Source organism: Phocoena sinus, chromosome 11, assembly GCF_008692025.1.
Source record: "Phocoena sinus isolate mPhoSin1 chromosome 11, mPhoSin1.pri, whole genome shotgun sequence".
Taxonomy (NCBI): Eukaryota; Metazoa; Chordata; class Mammalia; order Artiodactyla; family Phocoenidae; genus Phocoena; species Phocoena sinus.
In genome coordinates this window covers 1894825-1922318 of record NC_045773.1, presented here as the reverse complement: position 1 = coordinate 1922318, position 27494 = coordinate 1894825, and the positions used below count along the sequence as shown (strand labels likewise).

General features: G+C 47.5%; 1 protein-coding gene across 2 annotated transcripts; it reads right to left on the bottom strand.

The window, feature by feature from the left end:
* Positions 1 to 899: 899 nt before the first annotated feature.
* Positions 900 to 18695, bottom strand: ISY1 (ISY1 splicing factor homolog). 2 transcript variants are annotated; one of them, XM_032649437.1, is made up of 11 exons: positions 18282 to 18594; positions 16312 to 16334; positions 15773 to 15824; positions 14730 to 14795; positions 14507 to 14549; positions 11539 to 11651; positions 8449 to 8566; positions 5481 to 5603; positions 4022 to 4137; positions 1848 to 1934; positions 900 to 1526 (listed from the first exon to the last, which is right to left on the bottom strand). In XM_032649437.1, the coding sequence occupies exons 1-11, from the start codon at positions 18282 to 18284 to the stop codon at positions 1419 to 1421; spliced, it is 852 nt and encodes a 283-aa protein (XP_032505328.1). In that variant the 5' UTR covers positions 18285 to 18594; the 3' UTR covers positions 900 to 1418. The 2 variants fall into 2 exon arrangements, with proteins under 2 accessions (XP_032505328.1, XP_032505329.1); XM_032649438.1 differs by lacking the exon at positions 5481 to 5603 and having other exon boundaries at positions 18282 to 18695.
* Positions 18696 to 27494: the final 8799 nt, after the last annotated feature.

The window sequence follows — 27494 nt, the reverse complement described above, 5'->3', positions numbered from 1 at the left end:
TGGGCCCTCCAAACGCTCCCCAGGGGCTGGCTGTCCCAAGGCCCCCCCCCTCGCCTCTGCCCACCCCATGGGACTGCCCAGACCCGGGGGGAACTCGGACGGCACCAGGTCCAGTCCTGGCCTTTAAGACAGGGCACCTGAGGCCGGTGTCCAGAGGGACCTGCTCCAAGTCCCCACTGAGTTCGCTCCTGAGCCCCTGCCTGGGGCCAGCCCCGGGCTGGATGTGGGTCCCAGGGCTGAGTCTGACCCTGCCCGGACCCCGGGCCTCCCAGCGCTCCAGCGCTCCTGACCCTCTCTGTTCCCTGCACATACTAGCCCGGGGGCTCGGCCGAGGGGCGCCTCCAGCCCTGCCTCCAGGGAAGGGAAGTCCCCCCACCCCCACCCCCGGCCCAGTCCCGTGCCCTCCCCTCCCCTCCCAGCTCTGAAGCCCCAGGTCGTCTTCCCCACGGCCACTCCCCACCCTGCCTGGCCTCCGCCTGACCCCCTCCACCCTGGCTCGGGAACATCCTAAGGCAGGTCACACACTGATGGTCAGCCCCTCACCGAGGGTGGGGAGCCCCCCCACTCTGCCTGGAGCTGCGGCCTCTGCTGTGGGTTCTCCCCACCGGGAGGGAAAGACTCGGCGGTGGGTTTGGACCGACTCCCGGGCATCCCCTGTGTGCTCCCCAAAGGCCGGCGCCACGGGCCCTGCCGCTTCAGCCCTGATCCGCAGCCGTGGGTGCGGAGGCCATGGGAGGACGGCCCCACCACCTCCTCAGCTCCCAGACGGGCTGCCGCTGGTCCCAGCCCTCCCACACCAGGGCTGCATGTTTCGGAACCCCGTCCCCTGCGGTGACTGTGAACCTCACTTAGGTCCCAGTGCAGACACGGCCTCAAGACAGGCAGCCCAAACCCAGAGGTTGCCTTTCACACAAAAATATTTAATAAAAATAGCTCTCTGCAGAACCAGTCCTAGACAGCAGTAGCAAACTCAAACTCCTGCCACCTGGGCAGGAAGGAGCAAGGCCAGCTGAGGGGTCTGAACTGAGGGCAGGGCTGCCCCGAAGGTGGAGCTCCGCAGGCTGCGACGTGTGGGATGTGGGCTCGGGGCCCACACACCTTCTCATTCTTCCAGAGGAGTTACAAACACGTCTGCGTTTTTTAGGAGTGTCACTAACTGGTCGCCCTCCCCACCAAATGACAGGAGGAGGCTATGTGAGACACTCAAAGGCTGACAGGGAGCAGCGTGTCCTACACACTCAAGGCAGAAGTAAGTGGGTTCACACGTCAGCAAAACGCCGGGACGAGGTGACACCAGGGCATCCCGGCAGGCAAACGGCCCTCGGTCAGCACGCAGGGGAGGGAGGGAGGAGGAGAAGTGGCAGGCAGCCCGGGGCTGCTCACCCACCACGGCGCTGGGCGGAGGCCCCAGCTCGGCCCTAGTAGCCCAGGAGCCGCCTGGCCTCCTCGCTCTGGGCCTGCAGCGTCTCGCTGGTGTACTTCTGAAGGAGCTCCATCTTCTTCCTCCGCACGAGCGCCTCCTCGATCTGCGGGCGGGAGAGCGGAGGGCTCAGGCCGCAGGCCCCACAAGGCCAACACGCCGCCTGGGCCCGGACGGGAGCCCAGCACCCTGCGTCCGAGGGCCCCGATCTCCACCAGGGGAGCAGGTGAGCAACAGAGTGCTGGACTGCTGCCTCCAAGGTAGACGGAACAGTGCCTCGTCTGGACGCCTCGCCCTAACCTGAGCCCAGGGACCAACGCCCTGTGGAAGGGAGTGAGAGCCGCCCAAAGGGACAGGAAGGACCAAGAAAACCACACAGCGCCCCGTGGGGCCCCTCGGAGGCCAGGCGGCCCCCAGCCTGTCCTACCTCTTGCTGCGACGGCACCGGGACGTGAGCGATGAACTTCTGCTGCCCGTCCTCCCCTCCTTTCTCCTGGCCGCCCTCCTCATCAGACTGCAAAAGAGCACAACCAGAGGCCGCGCAGAGGAGACCGTTAGTAAGGGCTGGCACCGCCATAACGTGCACCAGCCTGCAGCCATTGAAAAGGAAAAACAGCGACGAGGAAGCTCTGTTCTCAGACACAGAGACACCCAAGACACAGCGTTAAGTACAAGAAGCAACAGAACACTGTGTTTTGCGCGACCTCTTGTACGAGGAAGAAAAGAGAAGCCAGTGATCTCAGTGAGGGCCAGCGGACAGAGGACAGGGCTGCGAAAGATAAGCTCTGTTAAATCTCTGTATACTTTTTGTGTTTTGAGTCTTGAGAATACATTATCTATTTTTTTAATTAAACTTGAAAAAAGCATATAAAGAAGAAAGCATCACTCAGAGGCTGCCTGTGAGTCAGCAGAGATCACTCATAACCTAAGGAATGACGTAGCCCTGGAGGCATGAGGAGAGAGGAGGCCTGTGTGGAGGCAGGTCCACTGCCCGCAGGTCTCTGGGCCGGACCCTGACCCCACCCCCCGCCGCAGGTCACCAGCTGCCAGGAAAGCCGCGGCGGGAGCTCTCAGACACTGCTGGTAGGAGAAACTGGTCCCAGGGCTCTGGGAAAGTCGGGCTGCATCACCGAGGCGAGCCCAGGGTGGAAGTTCCACTCCTCAAGGCAGACTCCAACAAGGAAGGCTGTTGTGGCCCCAAAGAATCCACACATGTGATGAAAGACACAGCGCTGCCCACGCGCGTCACACCACGTCAGGTCCCTCGGTGGACACTGCACTGTGCAAGCCACTGGGGACACTGGGTGAAGGATGACACAGGACCTCGGCAGCAGCTGTGCAACTTCCCGTAAATCTTAAGCATTTCAGGATAAATAATTTTTACATCCTCTGATGGCTTTCCATCGTTCTCATGGTAAAGGAAAATGCTTCCCCAGGGGAACCGGGGCCCTTGCTTGGCCCACCTCCCCTCCCGCAGCCTCCACTCTGCCCTCCAGCCACCGGCCCGTCCTCTGTCCCCCGCGCTCCCATGGGCTCGTCCGCTCACGCTGTTCCCTGCTGCCTCTTCACTTGGTGACTTCCCCCTTGTTTCCGGATCTCAGCTGAAGGGTCACGTCCCCAGCAAAGCCTTCACTGGCCCTGCCTTCACCATGTCGCTACCCAGAGCTCCTATCACAGCTGCCATTTCCCACAGTGTCTGCTGAACGGACTGTCCCCCAGGGCTTCAAGCTACAAGCGAATCGTGTTTGCTGTCCTGCCCCTGGAGTGGGCCTCACAGTAGCCACTCATTAAACAAACATCTCTTGAAAGAGCAAATGGATTATTTGCATCTAGAGAAAATCTTCCTAGGGCACGCTGCCATCCTGTTTCAAATGCCTGCCTGAGGGCACGAACCTCAGGTCTGCTAGATCCTGTGTGACGCTGACTAAGTCCCTAAGCGTCTCTGAGCCTGCTTCCTTGCCACTGACATCATGGCAGGCCATGTGACATCACACAGGGCCTGACCCATAGTCCAGGCATGGGTGCTTCCCTTCCCCTTGCTCAGTCGAGCAAATCAGCTCCATCCTGGACCTGCCCAGGGAGCAAGGCCTGCAGGGGTGCTGGGAGCAAGGGGGCTCTGCCTGAGGGATCACAGCTCCATCCCCAACCGGGACCCCCTGAGGAAGTCCCTTCTCTGCTCTGGGCTAATTTCCAGCTGTAACAGACAGTGGTTAAGACTACAGAAGAGTTACTGACACTGCCATTTAAGCAGAAACAATGAGGTCATGGGCTAAAACACACTGGCTTCAAATGTGTTTATAAATCCGATTCCAGCACGTTCAGGAGGGCCCATCTCTAAGATGCACGTAAGTCATCCCCGGTGTAAAGCAGTTTAACAAGTGCCCTCACAGCCGTTCCTCTCTGGAACCCTCCCTGTGAACCCGGAAGGTGCCCTTCATCCCCACCGTCTAGGAGAGAAGGCCGAAGCCTCAGACGGCGGCGGGGCCAAGAGCCGGGCCTCGACCCTGGCCCCTCGTCTGCGCTTCCTGCTACCGTGCCCCCATCCTCCGCGGCACAGAGAAGGCGGTGAGCGCCAGGGGGTCCCGCGCCGCCCCCCAGTACCTCCTGGTCGGCAACGGCGTAGATGTCGGCCTCCTCCTCCTCCTCCTCCTCCTCCTCCCCTCTTGCCAGCCGGGCCTCTCTCTCTGCTTTCCACTTGTCCACTAACTCGGCTCTGACTGCACACAAGGGAGAGCAGGCGTTACTCACTCTGGCCTCTAAGAAAGCGTCAAACCCCATGCAGGGCGAGGCCAAGGCCTCCCTGCTGGAAAGGGTCACCTTCATCCTGCCCCGGCGGGCAGGAATCAGACAGGAATCAGATGGGAGGGCAGCTTTTAGCAGACACACCCAGATCCTCCCCAGTTCAGCACCCTGAGGTTCTCAAAAAACTAAAACTAGAACTACCATGTGATCCAGCAATTCCATTCCTGGGTATATATCTGAAAACAACAAAAACACTAATTCGAAAAGATACATGCACCCCAATGTTCATAGCAGTACTATTTACAGTTGCCAAGATATGGAAGTAAACTAAGTGCCCATCAACAGACGGATGGGTAAATAAGATGTGGTGTATATATACACACACACACACAGACACACAGACACACAGACACACACACACACACGCATATACACAATGGGATCCTGTCCTACTCAGCCATAAAAAAGAATGAAATGATGCCATTTGCAGCAACATGGATGGACCTACAGATTATCATACTAAGTGAAGTCAGATGGAGAAAGACAAATACTGTGTGATATCACTTATATGTGGAATCTAAAAAATACAACAAACTAGTCAATATAACAAAAAAGAAGCAGACTCACAGATATAGAGAAAAAACTAGTGGTTACCAGTGGAGAGGCGGAAGGGGGAAGAGGCAATTTAGCGGTAGGGGATTAAGAGGTACAAACTATTAAGATAAAATAAGCTGGGGCTTCCCTGGTGGCGCAGTGGTTGAGAATCTGCCTGCCAGTGCAGGGGACACGGGTTCGAGCCCTGGTCTGGGAAGATCCCACATGCCGCAGAGCAACTAGGCTCATGAGCCACAACTACTGAGCCTGCGCGACTGGAGCTTGTGCTCCGCAACAAGAGAGGCTGCGACAGTGAGAGGCCCGCGCACCGCGATGAAGAGTGGCCCCGGCTCACCACAACTAGAGAAAGGCCCACGCACAGAAACGAAGACCCAACAAAGCCAAAAATAAATAAATAAATAAATAAATAAATAAATAAATTGGATTAAAAAAAGATAAAATAAGCTATACAAGGATATATTATACAACATGGGGAATACAGCCAACATTTTATAATAACTGCTAATGGAATATACCTTTAAAAATCGTGAATCTCTATACTGTACACCTGTAACTTACATAATATTGTCATCAACTACTTCAATTTTTTAAAAAGCCCTAAAAAAACATGTTCCTTATAAAAATACAAATAAAACCCCATTTCCAAGGGAGAGAACAGAAACCAGATGCCAGCAGCAATGAAATGAAATGCCCGCAGACCTACGTTTCTTTTCATATTCCTGTTCCAAAGGCACAATAACACCATCGTCTTCATCTAGGTAACCGTAGTATTCAAAATCGATCGCCTTCATGAGCTCAGCGCGCGTCTTTCTTGGAGGAGGAAGAGCTAAAAGAAAGAATTCACCAGCTTAGCTGAATTCCCCGTCATAATCTCACTCAAGCCTTCTCCTCATACAATGTTACGCAGGCATATAGTAGGTGCGTTCATCAAAATATCGTGAAATAGGCACTTCTCTACACGAGTAATGGGATTATATACGTGGTACCACCCTTTTTAAAATCAGTGTTAAGGGCTTCCCCGGTGGCGCAGTGGTTAACAATCCACCTGCCAACGCAGGGGACACCGGTTCAAGCCCTGGTCCCGGAAGATCCCACATGCTGCGGATAGCAACTAAGCCCTTGCGCCACAGCTACTGAGCCACAACTACTGAGCTCACGAGCCACAACTACTAAAAGCCCGCACACCTAGAGCCTGTGCTCCACAAGAGAAGCTACCACGATGAGAAGCCTGTGCACCGCACCGAAGAGTAGCCCCTGCTCGCTGCAACTAGAGAAAGCCTGCACACTGCAAGAGAGACCCAATGCAGCCAAAAGTAAATAAATAAATAAATTTAAAATAAATAAATAAGTAAAATTAAATCAGGGTTGAAATCTTTGACCCAATTAGTCCATTTAGAAGGAATCTACCCTAATTTAAAAAACAGAAACAAAAGCTGGCAAAGCTTTACGGACAGAGGTGTGCATCACAGCGTTATTCATACAACAGTGAAAACTTGGACAGCCAAGGACTGTGATCTGCAATTCAAGCATGGCAGAGGGGAGGCGATCCTGTAGCCCCAGTAGTGCTGCTTCACAGGTGCTTTAACAACACAGAAAATGCCATAATATTTAATGAAAAAACTAAGAATACAGATAAAACAAAAGAAACTATAAACACAAAAGATAAATGAGAAATTCCTGAAGAAAATACTTTCAGACTAAGAATTACTATTCAGAATATTTAGTAATACTTGAAAATCAAAAGGGAAATGACAACCCAACAGATTAGTCAAAGAATAAAAGCTGATAATTGAAGAAGAAAAAACTCTTATGTATGAAAATTTCATTTAGTAACTGAATTCGATTGTCAATTTCATTAGTAATGGGGGGGGGAAACAAAAAAATAAAAATAATACATTGTTTCAAGCACCAGATCAGCAAAAATGTTATAATTATAAACATCTAGAAATAACTAAATACCAAAGGAGGGATGGTCACACCAAGTACGGTTAATCCCTGAGACTCTCTAATCCGTCACATCACTTGGCATTCTAAGGAGAACCATGAGAGGACATGGACGGACTGCACACACAACCCTGTCCACCCCTCCACCGCGTGGGCTGCATCCAGGACGGGGCTGAACCTAGCAGGCTCAGAGCACTGCATGCATTCCGGCCACAGGATGGAGCTGTGATCCAACCAAAGCCAACCAGACTCAATTCTGGGAATTCTGCTTCAATTGTTGCGGGGGGGGGGGGGGGGGGCGCGGAAATCTGTTGCTGAGAGAGAACAGAATTTAAGTCGATGACGGACAACCAGCCACCACAAGAGGAGAGTGAGACAGAGAAAAAAGCTCACAGGATGGAAGCCAAAACTGCAAAACGGAGCAATGTGACCTGGAACCGGCCATTCCTGAAGGCAAACTTGTCAGTTATGTGAGCCAATAAATTTATAGACTTTTCTGCCTAAAGTAATTGGGGTTGAGTCACCTGTCACTTATGCTGACGTAATTCAGTTGATGAAATAAGCATGGAAGTGCATGGAAAAGGCTGGAAGGGAACATTCGAAACAGATAATAACAGTGACGGGTCATCTCTAGCAGGGCGCGGGGATGGGGGTCAAGGGGACTGTGCTACTATTTTTATGGTTTTTTTGCCATGCGGCATCCGGGATATTAGTTTCCCAACCAGGGTTTAAACCCGTGCCCCCCGTAGTGGAGGCACAGAGTCATAACCACTGGACCACCAGGGAAGTCCCTGTGCTACTATTTCCATCATACGCATTAAGACTAAGTTGTGCACTTTCTTGGTTAAAAAAAAAAAAACACTCTATGACTGGAATAAAAATAAATTTAGAAACAATGTAAAAGCAAAAAAAAAAAGTAACATACACAGCACACTCTCATTTTAGGAGCCTTAAAACTCTGGAAGGGGATACACCCCAACATGTCAACAACCATCATCTATAAGTTGTGAAAACGTGGGTGTTTCTTCTCATTTTCTGTATTTTACAACTTATCTATAATAAAATTATACTGCATTCATAATAAACGGCATGACATTTAAACTCTGAATTATTTTAAGCAGAACTGTATTTTTAAACAAACAGGAAAACCGACTGGAAGGAAACAGCAGAACGCCAGCAGTGGGAGGAATCCTGGTCTCATCCTTCTCTACCTTCCACACTGCTTTCTATAAAACGCTTGGACTGCTTCTTGAAAAGTCAAAATTAAGATACACAGAAATTCCAGACCAGCAGTTTCCAACTGCATTTTGGAGGCTCCCAGGGCTGTGGAGGGAAGGGCAGGAGTGGAGAGGGTACCCGGCTTGGATTCACTCTCTTCCACTTGTGCATTTCGGGGTTTGGCCCAAGGTGTCACGTGTCCTTCAGTTAAGAGTTTTTTCAACTGAACACGTAAATGAAAATGAAGCTGACTGAACTGCAAACAGGGAGATTCCTCGTTCACACTCAGACGGGTGTGGGCAGAGCCTACAACCTGATACCCGTCAGTTCTGGGTTCCCGTTCTCACCCCAACTGTGTGCCCACCTGAGAACGATAATCCTCTGAGGACACGGGGCTGCTGTGTGGCTAAGAAATGGCATAGGAAGAGTGCCCTGCAGACGGCATGTCTACTGTTACAAGCAGGACCAAGAATTCCAGGCTAACACCCCGGCGAACACCAGTTACTTACGTTCTCTCTCAAACAGTTCTCTGACGCCAGGCAAGTCTTTCGCTGCTCCGAAGTACTTGTAACCTCGATTTCCTGGGACTTCTTTCCCTTCATGATCCAGCATTTTAGGGCCAACTTTCTTATTGGGAAGGAAGAAGAGAAAATGGATCTGATCCTTAAACCCAGTATTTCCATGTTTGCAAATAGATTTAAGATAATAATGCTAAAGGTAGAAAATATTCACATACAACAGAAATATACTTAGGTACGTTTTTTAATCCTTTAAAAATCAACCTAAATACCTAACAGTAAGAGGATGATTTAAGTAAATTATAGCATATTCAGGATGGAATATATCCTATAGCTTAAAAATGACGGTTCATATGGAACACTTTTATTGACTTAGAAAAACACAATATAATGTTAAGTGAAAAAAGGTTTAAAAAATTGCAAAAATCCTAAATGACAAGCAGTAGAAGACAAATGAAATATCCAGAAGATGGAATTCTCTCCACTAAAAATGATGATGTTGACAACTTCATACAGTATGTGACCCTGGACAAGGCTCTGTACTATAAGGGGAAAGGCCATAAAGGATGAAAATCAATAAAACAGCCAAATGATTGTATCAAAGTTAAATGTCTTAAACTCTACCATGGTTATATAAGAGAACATTCTTATTCTTAGGAAATACACACAAAAGTATTTCTTAGGAAATACCCCTTAAGTATTAAAGAGTAAAGGAACATGATGTATTTAAGCCTCAAACGGTTCAGAGAAAATAAATCTCAAGGTACACACAGAAAATGATAAAGCAAATACAGAAAAATGTTAAAAACTGGTAAATCTGTATAAAGGGTACATAGGATTGCTCTATACAATTTGTGGAACTTTCTATGAGCTCAGAAATGCTTTTTGAAACGATTATATAAATGATTATTTACTGACATGAACATATGTGTCTGATAAACTGTTAAGTGAACAAAGCATATAGTTAGAATAATGAATCATTATCTGTAAAAATAAATATATATATAGAAGAAATTCTAGAAAGATAAGTAGAAAATGTTAATAGCAGTCATTTCTCAGTGGTAGGAAAATATATAATGTAATCTGTACCACACATAGAATATATAAAATTTTTTTATACTTTAGAATTTTTATATTTTTGTTATGTATTCTTTTTTTTGACATAAAAGTAGGTACTCTTTATACAATCAAAGTTACCATTTTGAAAAGAAGTATAAAACCTAGAACCAAAATTGTACATACATGAGTATGACCTCAGTTACAGGACTCATGGAAAAACAATGGACGGAAATATTCCAGAAGTTGCTCCTAGTTAAAAGGATCATGACTGCATGGTGTTCTGCTCTATACTTTTCTGAACTTAATAACAATATATTACTTTTTCTCTTATTATTGTACTAAAATACACGTAACATAAAATTTGCCGTCTTAACCATTTTTAAGTGTCCAGGTCAGTGGTATTAGTACATTCATAGCGTCATGCAACCATCACCACCATCTTGTAAAACCAACTCTAAACGTGTCACTTTTTTTTTTTTTCAGCTGCACTGAGCGGCTTGCAGGATCTTAGTTCCCCGACGAGGGACAGAACCTGGGCCACGGCAGTTAAAGTGCTGAGTCCTAACCACTGGACGGACCACCAGGGAATTCCCTAAAAATGTTACTTTTGTACATAGAAAATGAAAATAAAATTCTTTAGCATTAAAAAGACGCTAGGGCTTCCCTGGTGGCGCAGTGGTTAAGAATCCGCCTGCCAATGCAGGGGACACGGGTTCGAGCCCCAGTCCGGGAAGATCCCACATGCCACGGAGCAACTAAGCCCATGCGCCACAACTACTGAGCCTGTGTTCTAGAGCCTGCGAACCACAACTACTGAAGCCCACGCGCCTAGAACCCACGCTCCACAACAAGAGAAGCTACGGCAAGGAGAAGCCCGCGCACTGCAATGAAGAGTAGCCCCCGCTCACCGCAACTAGAGAAAGCCCACGCACAGCAACGAAGACCCACCGCAGCCAACAAATAAAAAAAATTAATTAAAAAAAAAGACTCTACAAGGAAATACATAAAAACATTACTGTTGACTCTGGGTGGTGGAACTTAAGAATATTGTACATATTAATTTTGTAACCCCTCCAGGAAGGGTAATAAACCCCTGCACTAAAGCAGTCTGACAGGGAGCAAAATCACCGTCACAAAACTACTGAAGATGCAGTGAGAACATTCCTAGCACAGGTACTCCAGGAGTGGAAGTGCCTTTCCTTCTGCGACAAGAATAAGTGCCTCATTTTTAGGCCAGGTACTAACGTGAGAACTGTGGTTTTGCATTAAATACATAGAAAAACTGCACAGATTTCTTACATAACATACTACAGTCCACTGACTACATACTACTGGTTCAAATGACCTGGGAAAATGGGGCAGGGCCTGGGGCAGCATTTTTCAAAGTTGACACCCACTGGCGGGTCGTGAAATCCATTACATGGGTCATAATCATCAATTTTTTAAAAATCAAGATAGAACAGAAAAAAAAAAGAACAGAATAGAAAATATCAAAGTGCAGCAACATATACCAAGCATCTTTTCAGTACTGTGTTGTGATATAGTGAGTGAGCGAGTGAGTGTGTGTGTGTGTGTGTGTGTGTTTATTTTATAGTGGGTCATGGGCCTAAAAGCTTGAAAGTCACTGTTCTAGAATACTGCATTTAAAGAATCCAGAGAAAGGAAACACAGCCATGTCCCCAGGGCCCCCTTGAGTACAGAAGCCGACAATGGAATGGTTGCCCCAATTCTCAAGTTCAGAGAAGGCTGTGAGGGGCCACGGTCATTTCAAACAAGAGGCCCAGGGAGCCCGAGCGGCTCACTCTGGAACACCTGGCCAGTACACGTACTGAGGCCTGCACTGTGGACCTTTAAGCACCACTGGCCCGTGCTTTCACGTTTCCTGTCCACGCGCAACAGGCACTTTCAAGCCTCCTTTCATCTCTCCAGTGCCTACTCTGTGGCAGGGCTGCGGGGGCAGCAGGAGCCACCCTGCAGGCAGACAGCACCCGAGCTCAGCCACCAGGGCTGCGGCTTACTTACCCCATAGTCAGGACCACCCAGCTCCTTGATCCGGGCCTCCCAGTGTCCCTTCTCTCTTAGCAGCTTGTTAATTTCATCATTCAGGTCACGAATTCGGAATTCACCTAGACCAGCTAGAAAACAAAAACGTCCTATCGTTTCTTGAAAATAACAGTCGATGTTGTAGCCTTAAGAATGAATGTCAACACCTAATAAGGTGCCTAACACAAAGATACTATTTCAATTTATAAGAAAGCCCACCCACACCGAAATCATGGAAGGGCAACAATCACGCACAGTTTCAGCAGCGCTGGGGGGGAAAAAACTTCATCCTCATTAGCAACCGCAGAAATACAAACTGAAGCAATCCTGCAGCTCCATTTATACCACCACTGAAACAGTAAATTCTTAGAGGTGGGGACACAGCGTCCAATCAATGTCAGCCAAGATGCAGTGAGGCAGCGTCAGCGTTAGGGTTGGCGGCAGTCTGTGTTAGTCTAGTCCTTTCAGGAAAGGGCTTGTTCCCACCTTGTTAAGTGGCAACATCTTTGACAAAGACTAGGGCCTGAGAACTGAGCCTAAGGGACAGATTTATAGTCTTTATTTTTTACTTATTTTTTGGCCGCACTGTGCAGCACGCCGTATCTTACTTCCCCTACCAGGGATCGAACCCGCGCCCCCTGCAGCGGAAGCGTGGGCTCTTAACCACTGGGCCGCCAGGGAAGTCCCTAAGGGATGGATTTAAAGGGATGACGACAGGGCGTTTGCTGAGGTGTTGTTGTTGGCGGATGGGAGCCGGGAGCAGTTGGGGCTATTCCAAGGGAGAAACCCTCCCCTTCTCCACTGAATTGCTTTTGGACTTTGTCAAGTCAACTGACCACATACGTGTGCCCCTATTTCTGGACTTATTACTCTGTTCAACTGGTCTGTGTGTCTATCTTTCACCAATACCCAATTGTCTTGAATACCTTTAGCTTTACATTAAATCATGAAATTAGGTGTTACGAATACTCCAATTTTTTTCTTTTTCAAAACTGTTTTGGCTATTCTAGTTCCTTTGCCTTTCCATTTAAATTTTAGAAACAGTTCGTCAACATAAACCAAAAACCACTGCTGGGATTCTGACTATGATAGATTTCGAAAAGAAAAAGAATCGACACCTTTCCTATATTGAGTCTTCCCATCCACAAACACTGTCTACGTCTCCATTTGATTGGTTCTTTGACTCTTTCATCACTGTTTTATAGTTTTCAGCATACAGATCATATATACGTTTTGTTAGATTTATACCTAAGTATTTCTTGTGTTTTGATGCTTCTGTAAGTAACACTTTAATAAAAGTTCTAGTTCCAAATGTTCACTGCTAGTACACAGAAACAGAATTGACTTTCGTGTATTGACCTTCTATTCTGTGATCTTGCTAAACTCATTTATTCATTTTAGAAATCTTTCTGTAGATTCCTTGGGATTTTCTACATAGAAAATTATGTCACCTCAGAATAGAGCATTTTTCTTCCCTTCCAATCTTTGGGCCTTTTATTTCCTTTTCTTGCTTTATTGTACTGGAAGGGAATTCCAGTACAATACTGAATAGAAGTGGTGAGAATGGATATCTCCACCTTGTTCCTGATCTTAGGAGGAAAGCATTCAACCTATAGCTAGCTATAGGTTTTTTGGTAGAAGTGCCTTATCAGGGGAAAAAAAAAAAGTTCCCTTCAATTCCCAGTTAGCTGAGGGTTTTTTTTCGGTTTTTGTTTTTATTTTTGCCTGCATTGGGTCTTTGTTGCTGTACGCGGGCTTTCGTTGCGGCGCTTGTTGTGGCGTGTGTGCTCTTCTTTGTGGTGTGCGGAGTTCTCTCTTGTTGCAGCGTGCGGGCTTTCTCTCCCTAGTTGTGGAGTGCAGGCTCCAGGGAGCATGGGCTCTGTAGTTTGTGGCACACAGGCTCTCTAGTTGTGGCGAACAGGCTTAGTTGCCCTGTGGCATGCGGGATTTTAGTTCCCCGACCAGGGATTGAACCTGTGTCCCCTGCATTGGAAGGTGGACTCTATACCGCTGGACCACCAGGGAAGTCCCATGTGTTTTCGTTTTTTCTTGATCAGTCTGTCTGACTGGAAGTTTATCGATTTTACTGATCTTTTTATTTTTTTAATTTTATTTATTGATTTTTGGCTGCGCTGGGTCTCCGCTGCTGCTGCATGTGGCACGTGGGCCCCTGCATTGGCCGGCGGATTCTTAACCACTGCGCCAACAGGTAAGTCCTGATCTTTTTAAAGAACCCGCTTTTGTTCTATTTTCTCTAGTCATCTTGTTTTCAATTTCATTGACTTCTTCTCTTTATTATTTCCTTCCTTCTGCTCACTTTGGAATTAATTTGCTCTTCCTTTTCAGTTTCTTAGGGTAGAAGCTTAGATCACTGACTTTGAGACCTTTCTTATTTTCTTTTATTTTAATGCTATAAATTTTCACCTAAACACTGCTTTACATGCATGCCATAAATTTTTTTGCCCCCTGAATTCTGACATTATGTTTTCGTTCTCATTCAATTCAAAATATTTTCTAATCTCCTTGAGGTTTCCTCTTACATATATGGGTTGTTTAGAAGTATGTCTAACTTCTAAACAGTTAGGAATTTTCCAGATGTCTTTTTGTTATCCATTTCTGTGTTAACTGTGTTATAATCAGTGAACATACTTTGCAAAATTTTAATTATTTTAAGTTTGCTAACATTCATATTATAACCTAGAATATGCTTTATTTTGGTGAATATTCCATTTGCTCTTAAAAAAAGAAAATGTACTCTTTTCTGTGAGGTGGAGTGTTCCATAAAGGTCAACTAGGTCAAACTGATCGATATTATTGTTCAGTTCTTCTATGTTCTTACTCATTTTGTACCTATTTGTTCTATTGATTATTGAGAGAGGAGGCTGACGTCCCCAAGGCTAATTGTGGATTTGAGAATCGAGCACTTTAAACAGACAAGCTAGCTTACCATTCTGAATTTGAGCCACTTTTTTTGAGATCTCTCCAATGATCTGTGAAAAAAATAAAAGGCAATATATTTTTATGACTTTTGAGTAAGTCTGAAAGCATAAGAAAAAAATAATTCAAAATGAGTAATGAAAAATTCTTAGAATTCTGGTTGAAGAGTCATGTAGGTACAAAAGCCATCAGGGACCTGTTCTCCTGTAAGATCAGATTCACCCAGCACGTACCTGTCGTCTCCACTTCTCGGCTTTGGGCAGCTCAGTACACTCCGAGGCGAGGAAGGGTCTTCGTTCCTAAGGAAAAGCCAAACGCATGCTGCCGCTGTACTGTATGAGATTACAGGCTTTGTGCAACACTCATGACTGACTCAGGCCTGAAGCTTGAAATGTCGAACAGGCTAAAGACATCTGCAGCTTCGGTTGCAGGTGCTCTTCTTCAAGCCTTATGGCTCACGCTGCAGCCTCTCCTTAGGAAAGAACTACACAGGCAGAAACATTCACTGCACTGCACCTGGTACAGGCAGCCACTGGAAACAACGTAAAAGTCCAGTACACTTGACCCTTGAGCAACATGGGGGTTAACCCAAGTATAACTTACAGTCGGGCTTCAGCATCCGTGTTTCCTCCGCATCCACAGATTCAACCAAGCACAAACTGTGTAGTTCTGTAGTATTTACCGTTGAAAAAATCCGTGTATAAGTGAACCAATGCAGTTCAAACCCGTGTTGTTCAGGGTCAGTTGTTACAGAGAGATGGCGAAGTACACCGGTTATACCCATTTCATGGCATACTTATACTACCTTAGGAAATGACAGCTCTCAGTGTTTAGAACAAACATAAACATACATGCATGTCTGTGTGTATACAGGTGTGTGTGCGGGTGTGTGTATAATTAAAAAAAAAAACACCAAAATATCCAAACAACAGTACATATCACCCCTAACCTGGCTGAGTCTCCATGAGCTAAGGTCATTACTGGTTTCAGGTTAGAGCTGCTCCTCACAGCACACCCCACTTTGTGCTATTCAGTATTAGACAGTGCTGGGATAACATGGAAAACCCAATCATCACATTACAGAGCAGACAGAAGCACAAGTAGTCAGATCGTCACACTGCCCCAGCTACCTGGGATTCAAGTGTACAGACTCATAAGACACAGGAAAGCGTGGACGAGAAAGAGGAAGATCTGGAGTCTGAAGTCTGTTCAGGAGGGAGTCGTACTGCACTTCTTCTCAATAATTTAAAAATTCATGAGGAAGATTTAAACCAACCTTTACTTTTCCCTCTTCCAGCTGAGCTTGGCGAAATCTTGCTAAGGCCGTCCTACCGGGAACAGAGGAGACTCCGTTAGATCCTGCTCGAAGATCTCTTATCATCCAAGTTCCTGGATGGGTAAATCTGCTCAACCATCACTCATAAACATATATACGTATTGCAATCAAGAAACCAGAGAAGTTATGAGTCTCCATGTTCCAAAAGGTAGGGCTTATAAGGATTTGTGTTCCTTTCACCCATACGGCGTGTAAGGACTGGACTGTGGGAAACTCTACTCATCAGGCCACTGTGGTGAGCAACACATCCAGATGTTAAAAAGACTAATATTATGGGCTGTCACTCTAACAGCCCCTGCACCACCCCAGGTGAGCCAATGTTCATCCAGAATAAGCTCTGGGAGCTGTCAGAAAACACTATGGGGAAAACAAATGTATGGGCAACTACTATACGAATACTATTTCAACACAGGCAGAGAAAGAAAGCTATATCAAAAGACCAAACAGAAATTTACAGACGAGATCGAGTTGATACGTACATGGCCTTTTCCGCATTTCGGGCCTAAAAGGAGAGAAGGGAAGAAAAACACCCATGTTTAAAGAGCTTTTTCTTTTACTTTCTAGAAAAACGTTTCATTTACTTTGTAGAGAAAAGTTTCACAAGGACACAGGCACAAGCAGAATGCCTGCACTAGTGCACGAACACAGTAACAATCGCAACATCGATCACAAGATGCCCACATCCTGTGGCCTTACTTACGCTGCTCTCTCTACCTGAATTCTTTACTCCTCCACTCCCCCAAACCCCTTGGATCTGGCCACTCATCCTTCAGAATTTACCTGTGTTATCACCGTCCCAGATAATTCTTCTGTGGCCCCTTCATCCCAGCCAGGCTGCCCCCCTTTGTCTGGGTTTATACCTACCACACAATTTCCACCCAGCATCACAATTGTCTGTTCCCTGCCAGAGAAATTTGAGGGAGGAAAGACTGACTTTTACAAAGTGAGTTTTATATAAATACTGTTGCACTGATGTCAAGTCAATTATCCCTGAAACACAGTGCTAGGCACGAACACATTTTCCGGGTTGTAGTGTAAGTAGAAATTGTACTTGCTGAGTCAAGGACTTGAGTTTCACTCCCAGCTCTCCAACTTACCATCCCTGAGAAGCTGTCTCGCTAAGCCTCAGTTCCCCCACCTTTACAGCAGGGATCATACCTCTTACCTCATAAAGATATCACGATGATGTAATGAGATAAATACATGAAGTCATCAGATGCTCAGCAAAAGCGAGCTCAATTTAAATCTTTTTGACTCTCCCTTTCAATGGACACAGAAACAAACTTGTCAAGTTCGTTTGGTAGATAAATGAACACACTATCTACTAAGGAATAAAACAGAGGTTCTCCCAGGAGAAGCCATCATCTTGAGGGCTGAGGCTGTGTCCTACCTATTTCATTAAAGCCTACAGATTCTAAGTATTTAATTTAATATTTCTCAATGCTTACTCCATGCTTGAAACACCGCGCTGGGTACTAGGAATTCGGTCACGGTTCTTCCTTTTGAGGGAACTCATAGGAATTTCCCCCAAAAAACCATAAATCTTGGGATAAGGGCATGTACCAGGGGTGATGGAAACCCACAAATATGAATGTGTGTTGGTGACAGTTTGCCAGAAACATCCAGGCCCAGGGATCCTTCTGTCCTGCTAGGGAACGGAGACCGGCGATTCCCTATGTTTGTCAGAGTTCAGAAACAAGAGGCAGAATCAAGAGGCTGAGCCGGCTAGTATGAAGCAGTAATACGGGGCATATCCTCCGAGGGCTGGAGAATAGAAAGGGCTGCTTTTTGTCCACCGGTTTCTCTCGTCCTCCGGATCTTGGGCTCATCAGTCTACAGTGGCATCCAATACACCTTCTACCATTTATTACGGCGTCGTGTGCTTCGCTTAATGAGACCATTATGGTAACCAACATGTAAGAGTATCTCCTTTGTGCCGGCACTCTGCGTGTTCCGTCGTGAGCGCTTCTAGAAACAAATGAAGCAGCCGACCACCAGCGCCCGACTACAGCGATCACACCCTCCTGCAGTCACACGACGCCGGCCACTCGTCCATCCCTGGACCCCGACAACGCGCCACACACCGCGTCAGGCGTTAAGGAGGCAGAGGTGGGAATACCCTGCCCTCGGGAAGCTCCCCGTTGGGGAGCCGGAGAGCAGACACAAGGCAAATAGAGCAGGAACCGCTGCTGGGCCCCGCACGGGACGCGGCGCCGGCCCTGCGCCTCCCGGAGCCTCGGCTTCCCGGTGGGGAACTACAGCGCGCCGTCCGGACTAAGCACGGCCGCGGACGGCGCGGCGGCGCCGAGGCTCAGCTTCCTCCGGCCTCTGGGCTCACGCGGCGCGAAGACCCCCGCGTCCCAGCCGCGGATCCTGTAACCCGCAGGGGTCCCCTGGGCGCCCCGGACCCGGCCCGCCGCTCGCCTCCCTCACTCCAGGCCCCACTCACCATGGTGCGAGGGAGGGCGCCGCCCTCAGGCCGCGCGGGCCTAGCCCAGGGAGCTTCGCCGCCCCAGGCGCGGCCGACTCGGACGGGAACTGAAGGTTCTAGGTGACCGCACCACCGGCTTCTGAGTCGGAAGGATAACTGGGAAGGACCAGAAGTGAGGGACCGGAAGCGAAATGGAGAATTGACCCGGGGAGGGGGAGAAAACGCAGGCGAGCTCCCGTAGGCGGCCCTCCCTCGGCGTCTGGACCTCGCACCGACACGCCCGTACGGAAAATAGGGGCGCGGGCAGAATCGCGCTTGCGCAGTGGAATCGACGTGCCTCTAACTGGGCGCTGGTTTTGCTCTCGCGATAACAACGGCGAGACGTCCCGCGGCAACTGTTGGTACTGCACACGCGGTCCCGCAGTTGTGTGTGAGGCTACCCGAGATGTGTGCAACTATAGGTGCGCATCCCTCCTGCCCTGTCTGGTTCTGCGAGAGCAGACACGCCCTGTGGAAGTTACTCGTCCTCATCCCTCTGAGTAGACGGGGTCTTTGGACTGGGGCCCCCCCCCCCCCGCCCCCGTCTGCGTTTTCTCCAGGGGCAGGAGATGGCTCGGCCTCGCCAACCCCCACTCGCCTCCCAGGCGTTTACTTGCGGCCTGTGCTTTTTCTGAGATTTTCTCCTCCTGGAATCGAGGGGTCTGTCGGAGCTGGACCAGGGCTTGAGGTCACCCTTTTAAAATAAGAAATGTAAGGTCCAGGGGAGATGAGAGAGGGACAGTCAGTCGGTGTCTGCTGGGCACGTTGCGGGGATCAGAAGGGCCACAGTTCAGGACCAGGGAGGCAGGGGAGAGGCCACCGGTAGGGAGGTTCTGCTGGCTCCTCCCTCAGGGTGTCAGTGATGGAGCGGGCTGTGGTGTGACATTAAGGCGGGGGCCAGTGGCTACTTCAGCCATTTCCAGCGGTTCCCCCTTTGCAAGCATGGTGCTTCGCTGTGGCGACTTGCTCCGCCACGGGGCCTAACCGATGCCGGGAACTCCGGCTGCAGGCGGGAAGCACAGGCCAGTGGGAGAAGCATATGACGTGTGTGGTTCAGGATCAGTCAGGAGAGACATGTACTTGGGATAGACACCAGGAGCTCGTGCCTGAACCATGACAAGTTTTCTCCTTAAAAGTTTAGGCCGTTCTTGTAGACTCCATCGTCCCACCTCCCTGACAGCTAGGTGTGGGTTTGCCAGTAAATAATGGCCAATGGGAATTGAATGAAAGGAATGTGTGCCACTTAGGCGGTGCCCTGAAAAGTATGGACGTGCCTTTCCCTTTTCCCCTCTCTGCTGACTGGTGACTATGGGAGCAGCCACCGTGAAGGAAGAAATGAAGTACTTTGAGAATTGGGGGGGGGTCCCCTTCCAGGCTGACAGCCACTTTCAGACTCCAAAGGCAGATAATCCTTAGTATTTGGTGACATCACTGAGTTGTTGAGTCTTTGCCTGGAGCCCACTACTCAATCTTCAGTTGTATGAACCAATAAATTCCCTTTAGTGTTGCAGCCAATAGTCAGACTTTCTGGTACTTGAAACTCAGAGCATCCTTCCTGATCCACTTATCTTGCCACAGTCTGCTAAGTGTCCTTCCTCTCTAGGCTCACACTGATCCTGTCTTTGTCCACATCAACTGTCCCTGTTGCCTGCAGAACCCTTCTCCTCCATCCAGCCACCTAATTCCCTGTTCATGCCTGCTTATCATTTAAGGCAGTTCAGACAGCCTGGATTCATAACCTGATTCCAACGCTTCTTAGCTCTGTGGCCTCAGATGACATACTCAACCTCTCTGTTTAATTTTTACTCTGCTGTGAAATTGGCCTGAGTATTTACCTTCCTGTTCTCATTTTACCTCATCCACGAAATTGGGACATTTGCCTTAAGGAGCTGTGGTTTTATAGGAGACACTACACACAAAAACTGCTCAAAACAGATCTATGTAAAGTTCTCAACTATTTCAAATACAAAAGCTCCATGCACTGCAGTCAGATCTAGTGTGTGGGCTCACCTAACTCCCGTGTACCGTCAGCTGGCCAGGCTCAGGGGCTTTCAGGGCTTTGTAAAAGCTCTCTTAGGGGCTTCCCTGGTGGCGCAGTGGTTGAGAGTCTGCCTGCCGACGCAGGGGACATGGGTTCGCGCCCCGGTCCGGGAAGATCCCACATGCCGCGGAGCGGCTGGGCCCGTGAGCCGTGGCCGCTGAGCCTGCGCATCGGGAGCCTGTGCTCCGCAACGGGAGAGGCCCCAACAGTGAGAGGCCCTCTTACTGCAAAAAAAAAAGAAAAAAAAAAAGCTCTCTTAGCCTTTAAATCACTATGTTTAAGATCGACAGGCCTGCCCTTACTGTAATCCTCTCTTGTTTTCTATGTCCACCTCCACACCCACCTCAGGCACAGGTGTGACATGGAAGATTTTATAGCTGAATAAAGGGCACGTACAACAAGGCTGTGCTGCCTTCTGTTCGGGCCAACAGCCCCAGCTGATGCTGCTTCCTAGCGACCCTGTGTGCTGTAACAGCGTTTTTGTAGTAAGCGTCTCTGTACTCATATCCTAGTATCAACCATCTATATGTCTATATATTTTATCTATATATCCACAGTAGAACTATAAAAGATGCTAAAACTAGGAGATTCACTATCAAGGGTCGTGTGCTCTGGAGGAAAAGCCAAGGGTGTGGGTGGGCAGCCCTTTTCTAGTGTCTCAGAAGGATTAAAAGGACAGATGGCTTTTGGAAGAGATTAGGTGTGTGACTCATGGGCCCCTTCAACCATTTCAGCAAAAGCCAGGAAGAGAGAAGGGATTATCCAGAAATGATCTGTGGAGAAACCTCTTGTGTAACAGAGTGAATTCCCATGACATACACAGGAGACCCCCTAGGCTGAACATTTTACACCAGCAGAACCGCTGCCAGCTTGGACTTCGAGGGACAGAGAGGAAACAAAACGAAAGGCTGTTCAACTTCTGAAATCGTAGGGGCAGCAAACAGACTGATGAAAGTAGGCAACCGTATACCAGTGCCACCCTTCATGGGAAAGAATGGATGGCTCTGGGGGAGGCAGCTCAAGCAGAGGAAATGCTCAGGCCTTAAAACCTAATACTGTTGGGCTTCCCTGGTGGCGCAGTGGTTGAGAGTCCGCCTGCCGATGCGGGGGACATGGGTTCGTGCCTCTGTCTGGGAAGATCCTACATGCCGCGGAGCGGCTGGGCCTGTGAGCCATGGCCGCAGGGCCTGCGCGTCCGGAGCCTGTGCTCCTCAGCGGGAGAGGCCACAACGGTGAGAGGCCCACGTACCGCAAAAAGAGAAAAAAAAACCTAATACTGTTTGCCTTCTGGATTCTGTAACTGGTTGAGACCAGTGATGCCTTTTCCTTCCACTGTCTCCCACTGTCAAAGGTGGTGTCCTATGCCTCCCATTGATTTGGGGGAGCAGATAACTTTAAAACAAGTTATAAAACCGCAGACAGGAGTTTTGCCCTGGGATGGATCATACCCAGATCTCACCCATACCTGACTTAAGACAATGAGATTGGGGACTGTGGAGCTGATGACATTTAGATGAGACTTAAAGACTGTGGTAGGCTGACACTCTCAGTGATGTTAGGATGAGGTGAATGCATTTTGCATGTGAGGATGGCTGTGAATCTTGAGGGAACAGAGTGCAGCCTGAGGTAGTAGCATACCCTCCCCCTTTATGTACGTGTCCTGATCCCCAAACCCTGTGAACGTTACCTTATATGGCAAAAGACTTTGTAGATGGGAAAGTAATACAGTGGTTGATTCCTTGTAATCAGAATAGATGTTGGAACATTCTGTTCTTAGGGGAAAATAAGGATGTGACAATATGAGAAAAAAATAATAAAAAGTAATTCATAAAAGGCCATCACTTTGTAATTTTGGTAAGAAAAGGCAAACGTTTACCCAAAAAGTTATGGATACTTCTGATTATACAGGTGTGTACCTATTTTGCCTGTGAATAAGTGAATAGAAACGTATCAAACAACCCAGAAAATTCATAAACTATACAAAGAACAAAAAGCATGCTCAACACCTGTGGCCTACTATAAAAACATATTTTAAGAACCCTTCGTTTCTTGAAAAAAGGGTTCCAACATTTAAAATGTCTGAAAGATAGTAATTAAGAGAGACTCATCATGTACTAATGTATTAAGAGGAACTGTTCTGAAAGAGGATTCAACCTCACTTCTAGAATCTCAGGTTTTAATCGACTTTGCGCTTCTGTGCCCCAAACTAGAGTTAACCAGCCAAAAGTACCAGAAACTCCCATGCTCATGATGAGATGGCATTCTTTTGGGTCTCATAGGAGTATTAACATCCAAGAAAAGAATAAAAATGGAGTATGGTAAAATCCTTAGGAAGGGGTATGACTGGAGCATCCCAAAGTTATAAGAAAACTTTTAGTTATTAACAAAACTTTAATCCATCATATTTGTAGTCTGTTTCAAATTGTCAAAGCCAAAGCGCGTTTCTAACCAAAGTTTAAATTGTGAACTAATTGGGAATCAAGATCTAAATGCCCAAGAAAAACTGATTTTCAAAATGTGGCTCAGGTTTAGCCAAGAATGCATTAAACACACTTTAGAACAGTAGACGGCTCCCCCTGCACACCCCAGCCCTGGAGTGTCTCCGCGGCAGAGCAGAGCCAGGGAGCTGCTGTCATCCCTGGTGGGACAGGGCTCTTCTCCAGTTCCCTGCAGCACCACCTCCTCCACCTCCCAGCTCACCAGCTTCACCCACATCAGCTTTTGCCTTCCAGCCTCCAGAGTTAGCGGCTGGACACTAGGTGTCCCAGAGCTGGCTCATCCAGTCCCATTTCAGACTTGCCCAACACTGAGAGGTATTCCTCTCAAGTGGCATGCAATCTGGTGACACAGCAGGAAGAGTTTGAAAACAAACAATAGGTACCACTGATTATTCTACCAAGTGCTAGGCCCTTTACCAACAACGTCTCACGTCATCCATCATAGTGATTCTTCAGTGTAGGTTTTTTTTCCACTTTACAGATGAGCTTAGAGCTACTGGCTCAGTTTCAAATACGAGCAACAACTGACCTAGAGCCAAGATTTCAATGAGGTCCAACACCACAGCCCACGCTGCCTGCACGATGCTACGTAGCTTCAAACACGAGCAAGGCCCTGCTGCTAAAACCAGAAGGGTTTTGGAGGCCTGGGTACAGAGGCACCAATAACCCTTGGGGGAGGTGAGAGATTACTTAGCCCCGGCTTTTAGAAGTCACACATAACTCCTGGGGTCTGTGACTGAAAACTCTGACCTCTGTCTTATCTGCTCAGGTTCACGTTGTAGAATATTTCACCCAAAACATTAGTGGATAAGCAAATGGTCTCAGCTTGGAGACGAGTGTCACCTCATCTGTGGTAAACAGACCGTATCATTTGCACAGTTTCACTTTCCCAAATTACAAATACCACCTGGAGGCAATGAAAGAAATGCCCATCCCTCTGTATCAGCCAGAAATCTTCTCCTGACCTTGAAACATTCATCCAGGTCTAATCAGTTCTTGGTTCGAAGGCTCCCCAAAGCTCCAATGATCAAATAAAGCAGCCTCACAAATGGTAGGAACATCACCTAAGCATCGAGTACTGAGAAAATGTGCCTAATGCGTGAATCTCTGTGGCCTGACCAGGAAGTATAAATGTAGGTCGAATGACACGAGTTCCCCCTTCTCCTTTTGGGGAACTGCTCCCCACTCCTCCCCACATGCATCCACCTTAAGTGGAGGCCCTGAATGCAATAACCTCGCTCCAATGACTACCACCACAGGGGGCACAAGAGGGCAAGCTAACTGCAACTAGTAACATGTAAACTGAACCTGATGGAAGTGGACGGCTACCGTGGGAAGGAAAAGGCTCGAGGGAGGACGACTACAAGCGCAGGTAGCCGTGCTTATGAAAGAAGTCCATCTCGGTGAACTGGGGGAAGTCCTACTGAGAAGTCACTGAATTCATTACCTCTGCCACCAAATTATCTTTGCCCAAGCTTGGTGACGTAGTCATGTCCTCTGGGGAGGACAAGAGTAGTCAGGTTCCAGGCCATGGTTCACTTCATGTTGCGAAGTGTCTTCCGTGGAAAACGCAATGATGAAAACGGGGAGCCCGGACGGACGGCGGCGCACGCACACTGCTCAGCGCAGCTGCCCGTGGTCGCCTCAGGCCCACTTAGGGAGTTTTCCAAGCGTAAGAGCAGAAATGGAAGTGTGAAAAAGACGTTTATGATTTTGAAGACACTGCTATGACCATCCTTGCCATCACATACGTTATCAGCTAGCTCAGGAGACAGGTTTGACACCACAACTTGCTACCAAAACCTTTACTAAGAGATTACAAGTAGTTAAACTCCTTGCCAAGGTTTGTAGTGGAGGTGGAAATGGATAGATGGGAAGCAGTTATGTTTAATGAATGCTCTTTCAGTTCTACGGCAAGCACAAAGGATAATTACATGTACATAAACCACTGTAATTTACAGCAACAGCTCTGGACTGAGCTGTTCTCAAATTCCAACCATGACACAGAGGCCGTGACGTTGCTTCCTTATCCCGGTAGCTGTCAATCCAGCGGCACCCTAGAATCACCGGGAAGCTTATAAAATACTGCTCAGGACCCACTCTGAGAAATTCAAGCCAAATGCCAACATCTCATAATTCTAGTAAAGAAGTTCCTTAACACCTACTCCATAAAACTGCCGTTAGGACTGACGCTTTTAAACGGCTTTAGCAGTTACATGCTCTGCGTGGCACGCGCTTAAAGGTCAGAGATGTAGCCCTTAATACTTCAGGTCACATACAGCAAATGGAATGCCTAATGCTCATTACATATCAGAGTCCAGTACAAAAACAATGTAGTCAGAGTCTTTTGGAGAACTCACACTTTCTTCCAGTTTTAAAATTATGGAGTTAAGGGACTTCCCTGGTGGTGCAGTGATTAAGAATTCTCCTGCTAATGAAGGAGACACGGGTTCAAGCCCTGGTCTGCGAAGATCCCACATGCCGCGGAGCAACTAAGCCTGTGAGCTACAACTACTGAGCCTGCGCTCTAGAGCCCGCGAGCCACAACTACTGAAGCCCGCGCGCGTGGAGCCCGTGCTCCACAACAAGAGAAGCCACTGCAATGCGAAGCCCGTGCACCGCGACGAAGAGTAGCCCCCGCTCACCACAGCTAGAGAAAGCCCACGTGCAGCAAAGACGACCCAATGCAACCATAAATAAGAAAATAGAAAGATAAAAATTTTTTTTAAATTATGAAGTTTAACTTAAGACTGTTGCAACCAGTACTAATTCATATTAAGGCAAACACATCTCAAAACAGGGAATAAGAGACAGATGATAAAAGACAAATATGTGCTGAAAACTTCTTTGACAGCCCCAAATTCTCGAGATTTTGCTTCCAACACTTAGAGTAGACAAGGTTACAAATGTACTTGTAACAGACAGCATATTCTGAATGTTTTCTGGAAGAGTAAACCACCCCAAAAGCCCTGTGCTACTAATCAAAGGTAAACGTGCAGTTTTTTGTTCTGCACTGGACTCCTGAAAACACAAAACACTATGCACAGGGGCCTCGGATGTTACCAAGTCACTAACTTCATTCCATCACTGTGGCCTTTCACTGCAACACAGCATACAGGTTCTGCGGGGAGGACTGGAATTCCTGACTTATCTACGGCAGGGAAAGGGAAGAATCTTCTCAGTTGCTTTTTTTTTTTTTTTGCGGTACGCGGGCCTCTCACCGTTGTGGCCTCTTCCGTTGCGGAGCACAGGCTCCGGACGCGCAGGGCTCAGCGGCCATGGCTCACGGGCCCAGCCGCTCCGCGGCATGTGGGATCTTCCCGGACCGGGGCACGAACCCGTGTCCCCTGCATCGGCAGGCGGACTCTCAACCACTGCGCCACCAGGGAAGCCCTTAAAGTGTCAAAGCAAGAATGCACCGACCAGTAAAATTAGCATTTCTAAAATTTGTTTTGCGAGATAAGCAGTAAGATCACAGCTAAAAACTATTAACAGTGTGGCTTTCTTTGCTATGTGTATCTAAATTAGATGGAATAGAGAATTAAATGAGCTAGCCACCTGCAGCTAGGTGGACTTGATCTCCCGGGGGACAATGTCTCACTGCCATGATTTAGAAGCCAGGAACCTGACCTCCTGACCCTAGAACTGCTACATGCTAAGGATAGACTATTCCATGAATAATTTAACATATAAAATAATCAAAATAACTGAAGCTCAACAGCCACAATCTTCCCAGACAAAATCCTTCAAGGCACTCTTTTCCCTACAACTTCAACAGAAATTTGACTATTTCTGTTAAGAAAATCAACTTTTCCTTAATGGGTAACATTCAGCATTTACCGGGAACCTCAAAACCATGAAGGGCACTGTATCACTCAGTACCCCCTGGTTTTGCTGAACCAGGGAGCAACATTCCCCATTTCTCCCAACTGCGTAACGAGTTTATGAACTCAAATCAATATCTGCACGGGGGACAATAAATGCTAAAATCATCAAGTGAATGGATAATGAAGGCCGAGATATTCCTGACTATTCAAGAGAAATGCACACCACTACAAAGAAAAGAAAAAAAAAGAGGCTGCCTTAAATGATCAAGTTCTGTATCAAGAGTAAAACTGATGTAATACAACATTACACACTTTGAAGACATTCTCGCCAACACAAGTTCAAGCTGACCCTAATCATCAAGCCTGTAGACCAGGAAATAAAGGGGATATAAACCCGTGAAATGACACCAAAGAAAATCAATTAGTAAACATACGACACTCAAGAAAATCGTGCCAGTTTCAAAAAAAAAAAAAAAAATCAAGCTTATGAGGCAGGAAAAGTTGGTAACTGTTAGGAGAGACTGAGGAAACGTACCAACCAAATGCAACTTACAAACCCTGACTGGATCCTGGTTTGGGAAAACTGGCTATGCAAGGCTTTTTTGATACAACTGGGGCTATCTCAACAGTTGTATTAGGGATCAGATGGTACTAGGGAAATAATGTCAAATTTCTTAAGCATGACAGTGGTATCGTGATGCTGAGAGAGGACATCCTAGTTCCCACAAGATGCATGCCAAAACAGTCACACCTACAACTTACTCACAAACACCTGTGGACAACTGTTCGCTGTTAAATCTAGGGGTGGGGACACGTAAGTGTTTAT

What these genes read in the sequence shown, in the direction of transcription:
- ISY1 (XM_032649437.1), bottom strand. An exon ending in TGGAAGAGGGAAAAGTAAAG is followed by an intron (nt 14,796 to 15,772) that starts GTTGGTTTAAAT and finishes GCTTTTCCTTAG; the next exon opens with GAACGAAGACCCTTCCTCGC. An exon ending in AGAACTGTTTGAGAGAGAAC is followed by an intron (nt 5,604 to 8,448) that starts GTAAGTAACTGG and finishes TCTTTCTTTTAG; the next exon opens with CTCTTCCTCCTCCAAGAAAG.